The following is a 9,137-nucleotide window of genomic DNA, read 5'->3' on the forward strand; positions in this document are numbered from 1 at the left end:
AATTAATTTTTATCCTTGCGTCGCCAAGGTACGCTTTACTAAACGAATGTGTTCTTCCGTCATTGCTTACTATCGACAGTTGTAAAACACGTAATTCTATTTATTCTTTGATGTAAAAAAACTTCGCGTAATTCATGAGAAACACATTATCAAATTTTTCAAACCACAATCTCTATCATATTATTTTATCTGTTTTATTAAAATATATTTGTAATGTTGAAACTGTATCGTAATAAATGTCTTATTTAAAGTTTGCAAACATAATTATTGCGCATTTTAGTAAATAAATTAGTTTTTTAAAATGTGTAATGTTGTGATAAAATTCTATTTTATGTTATACATAATAAATTAAAGCAATTCAAACTCTCCAATTGTAAAAGTTATTACTGAGGAAAACTGTCAGTTCATTATAGATACATTAAAATAAAAAAATTTTTTTTCGACCTTTGATAAATAAACCTACTAGTCATACTTTAATTGTATATATCCGATACTTCTGTACTGAAATTTGAACATTACATACAAGAACTGAGACAATACATTTTATCAGGTTACGCTCGAGTATTGAAGGAACCGCCATAACAATCCTGCAGCAAAGTGGAGGGGAAGTAAACGCTGACACGGCGCCATTAACAGTACACTTACTGACGCGTGCGTGGCATTGTTTGTTAGCAGTGAAACATTCCAAATGGTTAAAATATTTGAAATCTGGTAACCGGTGACTACCTATTATAATAAGGATTTAATTTAATAAAGCTATTTTATTTATAAACGTAAGTAAACTTGAAAATGACGTACCTTCGAAGGTGTATCTGATAACCAATCACGTGGAGTAGCAGATAAAGTAAATGATTCATAAAACATTACATTAAAATATCGAAATACGAACTCCAGTTTCACATTTGTATGATTATAAAACTAGCAGTTTTTTCTTAATTATATTCTCGTTCAAGATTTGGATGTTGTACTTTCGTATATATGGATAAAGTTTTCATTCGTAACAATGGTGTTCAACATTAATGATTTTAATACCTTTCTCTTACACGCTTCAAAATATATTAATATGTTACTTAAGTTGGAAGTTTAAATTTCAAAGTGGCATTCAGAAATGGATAAAAAGTAACATTTTCATTGAATTCGTTCGCTAGTATTTTCTAGTTTATGGAATTTGTATGTTGGTAGACCTTTTACGTGTTGACGCCCAAACCTTGAATCTTGAGTACACTAACAAGTGGGTGGTGTTTATTAATCGAATCATCCGCGTTCTCTAGTTAATGGACGCTAGTAAAATTATTACACGTAAATTTTTATTTTAACAGAATCATGACCATATTGGAATCCTGCTGGTCACCATTTGTTTGGACCAATAATATCAAGACAGGATGCAAAGCTATCGCTTTTTATACAATTGTATGTATTTTGAATTTAATATAACTGTTTCACTATATTTAGTTTTATATAATTTCAAACTGCTTATCTCTTGTTGTAGGCAATTAGTATAATATGCATTACATTGGTATGTTATCAATTAAATGGAGGCGATTCATCTCAATTGTATAATCCTCTGTTTGAGGCTGATATTAGAGGATGTAAGTAATATAATTGTATATTGGTAATATATATCAGTTACTCCATTATATTTACGCATTATATATATACATGATTTTTTAGCAATGCAAATTGGTGGAGGATTTATGATCTTTTATTTTGCTCTCTTGATAATTTCAAGCGGTTTGATGATGCATGGATTAAAAGAAGGAATAAGAGGATGGTTACTTCCCTGGCTTATATTATGGTTCATTGTATGTTTATTCCAATTAGTTTTTGGACTTTGGCTTGTAGGAGGTTATTACATCTATGTAAGTTTTGTATATTCCATTAATGCATTTTTTGGAGGTTTGTAAATGGATATCTTAATGTTATGATTATAGCTTGATGCAACATTTGCAGCGATGTGTATTTGGTTCTGGATGTCCTATAATGTAAGCATAAAACAATTTATTCGTTGATATATTCTTTTATTATATGATACAATGTATATTTAAATTGTATTTATTATATAATTGATTGTCTTTTCAGATATATTGTTGGTTAGTTGTGTTGTCAATGTACAAAATATTTGAAGAATTACAATCTCCGAATATAGAGCTTTTGTGGCCTTAAGTAGGTACATAATACTAACTATAAGATATCAAGTACATTGATTGGCACCAAAGTAAGATACAGTGTCTTGAGAGATACAGATATAATCTTCTACTTTTGTACATTTTCTTCAAACAAAATGTTTATTTAGAGAAATAATATTTAAAAGATAATTTAGATCGAACAAAAACTTGTGTTCAACTTGGTTATGATTATTTATTTTTGACATATCTAATATTAAATATTATAAACACATAATTAACATACTCACATGTCAGTAATGTACGATTAGTTTGAACCTTAGAACTTTTTACATTTTAACGAAAAGACTGATAATGGTCTAAGGAAACATCCGTCCAAATTTCAGAGTAGTATTTTGAAATTTGTTAACAACTGTAAACAAGACAATTTTATAGAAGATTGCTCTACATGACCAAAAATATTTGAAACAAATAGACAAATTTATTATGAATTTTTATATAAGATATTCTATGACATTTGTAAAAATTTTGTATGTTTGATATAAATAAAAATAGTACGTTAATAAACCTCTTAAAGCATTATAATGAGATATACAGTAATACAATATGTAAAATAAAAATTTGAGGTTATTTGTGTGTATACTTAGAAATAATGAGTTCGATTGATATTAAAATGAGCTAAATTATAAAAAAAAAGTTGACTTATGATTACAATACAACAATTAGCTATGAAATAATTAAATAATTATTTAACTTACATTTTTAACATTACCTCTCGTCGTTAAACAAGTATCTCGTTAAAGGTACGCGAGCGTCATCTAGCGGGATATTTAGACATGAGAGAAGCATATGCAGATAAACGCGCGTAAAATATATTTTCAAATATTAAACATTCTATTCCATCAAAAATTACGACAAATGTTTATTTTATAGAGAAAAACAGAGAATCATGTTTATTAATTTGCAAATACTCACTTACCTTAGATATACGGTAATACATACTTGATGATCTTAAATAAACTATAATTTGAAATACGTTCATGATAGATGGCGTAAAGATGTACTTATTAGTAATATCTTAAAATCGTTACGAGACATTAAAAAGATATATATTATTAAACACTTAAAATAATTACGACTAAATTGTAATTATTTAGGTAATAATTTGAAAAAATTTGATGTATTTTGGTAAAACATATCCCTGTTTTAAATCGATCATTTGATTGTACTATCTTCTATGATGTAGTAAAATTTCAAAAGATGTAATTAATGTATGTGATTAATATAATCGAAAAAGTTTTACATTAGATTTCCGTAACAATCTCCAAACTGAAGAATAATGTATGTATATGTATATGTATAGATGTATTCATTAGAATAATTGTCTGTCATAACAATGACCTCTTTAATTTAGCAGTAACATATTTCGTACTTGATTCTAGGATGTAGGCTTTCCTTTTAATAGAAATACGTAAAAACGAAATAAATTATATATACATTGACCTATCCTTAAAGTTACGATCATAGTCAGATCAAGTATGTAAATATAAACTTGTTGCTATTGCAATTCAGTGATCACATGGTAGCGGAATTATTGGAGGAAATCAGACGCTTTCTAAGTCTCTCTTAAGTTGTCCTGTTCTTGATACGGTGATTAATGACAACTTCGAGAAATCCTCCCTCAGCGGACCACCGTGTTCGTGGTCTGTCGAAGTTGATATTAATGGGCTGGCGCTAGTGAAATGTTTCGTATCTTACATGTAATTAGTGATTCCGGCGAAGGAGAGAGCGCGTGTCTGACAAATTTTCACGAAGTAACTGTTCGCCGACCATAGAAATTAAGATAACGATCATCGACGATGATGTAAAACATTTTGCGAAAGTTTTATTTATTATAGTAATTAATAACGACACCAAACCGAATAATCCCGATGAAATTAAGTTAAACTGGTTACTTATTTTATCATCCTTAATTCGAACGTTTCGTAAGTTTAAAAAATACGGAGAATTCAATTGTACCTAAGATTCGTATTACAATCGACAAAACGAAAGTTAACTGTCGTGTTTCATAAATTCGCCAATAATATCATTGCTTGAACTTTATTTTACAGATTCCATTAGTTTCAAGCGTCGAATGATTAACAGATCATAAATATCTCCATTTGGCACCACGGAATGGCGAACTTCAGCAAAGTATCGGACGATCGAAATTTACAGCAATGAATATTTTTTTTCGGTGGGACTTTCGACTATCGACAATGGTTTCACGAAAGATGGTAGGCATAATAATGTAGAATCTTTATTGTCACGACGGTACTTTCACTTCTGGACCGACCACACCCGAGGTAATCGATCGCGATGATCATAAGCACCTATAAGCATTCGAATAAATTTTGTAAGGATACAAGTCTGTATGAGTAACGAAATTAAATGCGAGGTAGAACTGATTCTTGCGCAATACCTTAACTTTATTGATTATTGGAAAGGAAAGTATCCTGCACTAACATGCAAATATACAAGTACATGTTAGTTCGACTTCGTTAATATTGAGTTACAATTAAGGTTTCTCAGCTAATTTGCATTATTGAATTCTATTTCTTAACATTGCGGTTATATTTCTTTTGCCGCTATTTTTTCTTCCATTTGAATCCTATAATCTTACGAAGTGTAAAGAAACCGAAGTATTTAGAGTAGTATGATAAAATATTTGTTAAATTATGGACAGTTTTTTGGAACTAGTATTTTCTTTTTTAAATAATATTGCATTTACACAATTTCTATGCATTTCTTTGCTACTCGATCCATAGGTTGATATCTCAATCTTAATCTGATTTCCAACGTGTCTTAATAAATATGTATTCGTAAATATTAAAAATGATTAAATACTATTTTATAAAAATAGCAAATATTACAAACAGAAGTTCTTAGAAATTATTTTCATGGAAAAACATTTCGCTAATAAAATTTCTATCTGTTTCTTGTAATAGGTGAATATAATACTCGACTGTTTTACATTGTCGTCATAAATATCGAAGCTGTCGTGTAATAAAGGACAAAGAATTAGAACGATATTTGAATCCCTGGGATTGGCATTGAATACTCGTCGACAAGGAGTTCCATGATTGTTTGCTGCGCAGGTAGCATTTCTTGCAACGCCGTCTTTCCTTTTCCGATAGCTCTACATGCGCATACAGCCACATTAAATTGTAGGCGGCGTAGAAGTGCTGATAAGGCTGATATCGCGCACATAAGGCGTCCATAAATGGTGTGTAAAAGTATGAATGGAACATTCTTCTTCAGCCGATAAAGCGACGAGAAAATAACCCTATGCTTTTTTATGGCTTCCTTCGAACTGCGTATTCCTATATTTCAGAGCTCTATAAGCACAAAATACGGAATGATGAATTAAACGTTTCGTAGAATGTCCCATTCAAGGAATAAGTAGGTCTTCATTAATAACTCCATCTGAAATACCTAGATAACATAATAAAAGGTATTTTATTGCAAAATGATAATGATAGTGAGGTATCTTTTACTATTTCTTATCTCAGAAACCTCAATAAAAATGATTTGCATTTATTTGAATTATAATAAACGACACAAAATGACATAAAATATGATATTTAAAAGACAACTCTTCAAATTCCTATCTTTGCTTTAATCACAATGTACTTTCCTATTTTAGAATTTCTGTAAAATCACCAGCAACGACCGTGTTAAGATTTTATTTAAGGATCGGAGAACAACTTTATTAATTACATTTAATATAAATCCAGTAAGAATACGAAAGTGAAACACTTTCTCGTATTGCTAATCCGTAATCGGCATGAAATAAAGAATCGTTATAGGTACTCGCGGATCGTTGTAAAAGTGGTTACAAAATTATTCGAGCATGGAACTTCGAATCAGTCCTTCAGGCCGTGTAGAGGAAACGACACGAATTCTAATGATGGCACTCGCTTATTTCGTAGGTCTACTGTTCACTGATTCAGAGTGTCAGATAAGCTTTCGAGGCTTGAAAGTTTCGCTGCCCGCTCGTTGCATCGCACATAACGAAACGCGACAGAGTTAATTATTGTTTCAGTTACTGCGAGGACGCTTGACACTCGAGATCGTCCGATCGTACTTCTAAAAATGCAGGACGCGCTTATGGTTAATGCATGTTAACGTGTGCCGTTCAGTTGAATAGATACAACGAAGCAAATGTAACGAGAGCGTGTTGTAATCGACTTGTTAAGATCTCGGAAAAATAGGAAAACTTTGAACGAATGTGCTCTGTTGAATAAAACAAACGCAGTTCTAGAAACATGTCTGTCGCAACGATTTGCATAACGTAGCAATTGCTACTTCATGACAAACGTATTTTCATTTTACAGTTAACTGTATTACTTTCTTGCCGATGTAAATCAGCGATATCGATGTGGTACAAGTTATATTAAAATCCAATACTTATCGTATTTGTGATGAAATTGCACTTCGATTATGCATGTTTTAGTTTACATTTTATGGAATGTATAGTATTACTCTCTGATTTTTCTCTGTCACTGTCTCTGCCATATAACAAATTACAAATAAAATAAATAATAAATTTGAATAGATAAGTAAAATCATTTTTTACAAGAAGATCTTTAGGAATAGATTTCATAAATATGAGATTGTTTAATTAGATTAGTTGAAACAAAGCATAAAGTTATATTTACACATTGTACAATGTCAGAAATCCTTTAAATATCAGGCTACAAATGTTTCATCGAAATTCTATGATATTAAATCTTTGTAACTTTTTGTTTAATAATGGCTGTGTCAGAAAAAATTAATTTATACTTGTAAAAATTAATTTACACCTTTTTTAAAGAGATGGAAACAGAATATAGTTTCTAGTTAGCATCGCATGATTGTGAATGAGGATTTAATACCTTATGTTCAACAAAGTATTTTAAGTTACTTGACAAATTTCACTACGTCATCACATCTCCTGCAGCAACTATGCAGATACCATGATCGAGACAGCCGACGTCGACCTTGATCAACGTTATTTTTCCGCGACAAGGTTGAATACCGTGCGTTAACGCGACGCTGATTGCGCGACGCGGGTCACACACAACGCGTGTCTCGCACTTTACGTACGCGCGATGTAAAGGAAGCATGATCATCGTCGACTTCCATTCGTGGCGCGACTGACCGTGATATTTTACGAAAGCATAATGCTCGGCCGCGAATCGACCTCGCAGGGATGCTTCACAGTCATTACAGGCGATTCCGCTCCTTGTGCCATGCGCTACGTGCCCCGCCGCGCGAAATCTTTCCTCTCTGCCTCTTTTTCTCTTGATTATTCGCGCGTATTTCGCACGGTAAAATCGTAAATCCCGAGACTAGCCTAACGAGCGGTGGACAACGAATCGTGAAACGGTCGGCAAGGGGAGTCACGTGCCACAACGAAACGTGCCGATCATCGATCGGCTGTGGTGATTATAATCGCCTGAGACGAGGGTGAAATCCACTTACGCTCCGCCAAGAAGAGATGCTTTTACGATGTCTACTAGTCGAGTCTGATTTGTGCTCCTCGTTTTGGGTTGCTTTGATGAAGCAACAAGGGTAGATCGTGAACGGACTGGTTTCGATTTGAATGAAGCTCTGTAAACTCGAAGAACAATTCTTCAATGAAATAAAAGTTTCGAATACAAATTGTGAAGATCTCCAAGCACAAAATAGTCATACAACACTTTAGTTAACTAAAAGTTGCTGCCAAAAACCTCTTTTCATTATTTTCAATAATAACTACAATAATAAAATTTTACTATATCGTATTTTAAGGGATTAGGAATACGAATTGCAAGTTACATTACAAGCACAGATTATCTACACAATTCTTCAGTGAAATAAGTATTAACAAAACCTTAAATATAATTCACCAAAATACAAATTATTCGCACAGCAATTCAATGAAGTCAAAATTGCAATCAAGAAGCGTTCTCCCTAATTTTCAATAAATTTCAACGATTTTCAGTAACAGATCAACCAAACTTTATCAACAATCTCGTTGAAATCCCGACGTCTGTCACCATGTTTCAACCCGAAACGTTCAACCACACGTAACTACTTACGTGACTCCTCGCCAACGAAAGAGACCCGTATTTTCAGGGTACATATTTTCATGCGTGCTATTGTCATCGATGACCATTCAGGAACGTCGCCTCGCGAGAAATCGGAAAAATTCGTTCGCGGCTCGCACGCAGGGAAAAGTTTCTGCTATTCTCTACTTTCTAGCTTGACACGGGTTCTCGGGAACAAATGCACGGCTTGCACAGCGTCTCCTTCGACGCGGCTATGATTTACGACGTGCCACAGCAGAGGTCGTCAGTCAAATTGTTTCACATTGATTTTGAGGTCAAGAGGCTCGTACCGTAGCGCGTCTCTGCCCACACGCGACGTCCCCGCAAAAGCATTGTGGTTTCCAGCCGCTTATTTATGCGCGACTCGGCCGTTTCCGCCCCTTCCGCTTCTCGCGGGCCGTTGACTCGGTTCACTTGGTCGCACGACAGTTTTGTCGTCGCGCTGTAACATTTTAACAATCTGGCACGACGTTTTCGAGGGAATTATGCAGTTTAGAGACCAATCTTCGCTATTTAATTCCAGTCTTCTTCGAAAGCTTTATTTTATCATTAAAACAACGAATCAATCGCGGCAATCGAGAAAACAAATGTGCTTTAAAATTCTTCCTTATTTCATAGAAATGAATAGAAATATAAAATTTTTTCAGTTTGATTGACATACTGTACAAAAAGTAAAAAGGCTAGATTAAAATAAGTTAGATTTGAATTAGATTTGAATAAATTTATTTAGGTGTGCTTGTTAAATTCGTACAAATCTTGGAACTCTGTGTCAAAATTAAATTTCGTCTCGCTAAATCACTGAAATGTCACACTGTCGGCTGGATCTCCTGTTTCCTACCGTGCTCATTGTCAGCCCTCCTTCGTCTCTTCCCCTTTTTGGGGCGCGGTCGTCGTCGGTACC

General features: G+C 33.3%; 1 protein-coding gene and 1 long non-coding RNA gene across 3 annotated transcripts; one reads left to right on the top strand and one right to left on the bottom strand.

Moving 5' to 3' along the window:
* Positions 1 to 604: 604 nt before the first annotated feature.
* On the top strand, positions 605 to 2,414 carry pasi1 (septate junction component pasiflora 1). 2 transcript variants are annotated; one of them, XM_069118538.1, is made up of 6 exons: positions 605 to 773; positions 1,320 to 1,410; positions 1,490 to 1,589; positions 1,672 to 1,859; positions 1,932 to 1,982; positions 2,080 to 2,414. In XM_069118538.1, the coding sequence occupies exons 2-6, from the start codon at positions 1,324 to 1,326 to the stop codon at positions 2,161 to 2,163; spliced, it is 510 nt and encodes a 169-aa protein (XP_068974639.1). In that variant the 5' UTR covers positions 605 to 773; positions 1,320 to 1,323; the 3' UTR covers positions 2,164 to 2,414. The 2 variants fall into 2 exon arrangements, with proteins under 2 accessions (XP_068974639.1, XP_068974638.1); XM_069118537.1 differs by lacking the exon at positions 605 to 773 and adding an exon at positions 1,104 to 1,231.
* Positions 2,415 to 4,578: 2,164 nt separating this feature from the next.
* On the bottom strand, positions 4,579 to 8,554 carry LOC138182585 (uncharacterized). Its single transcript, XR_011173833.1, has 3 exons — positions 8,228 to 8,554; positions 7,040 to 7,757; positions 4,579 to 5,597 (listed from the first exon to the last, which is right to left on the bottom strand). It is a non-coding gene; the product is annotated as an uncharacterized LOC138182585 (long non-coding RNA).
* Positions 8,555 to 9,137: the final 583 nt, after the last annotated feature.

This window comes from Bombus flavifrons, chromosome 8, assembly GCF_040668555.2.
Source record: "Bombus flavifrons isolate JBK064 chromosome 8, iyBomFlav1_principal, whole genome shotgun sequence".
Classification (NCBI taxonomy): Eukaryota; Metazoa; Arthropoda; class Insecta; order Hymenoptera; family Apidae; genus Bombus; species Bombus flavifrons.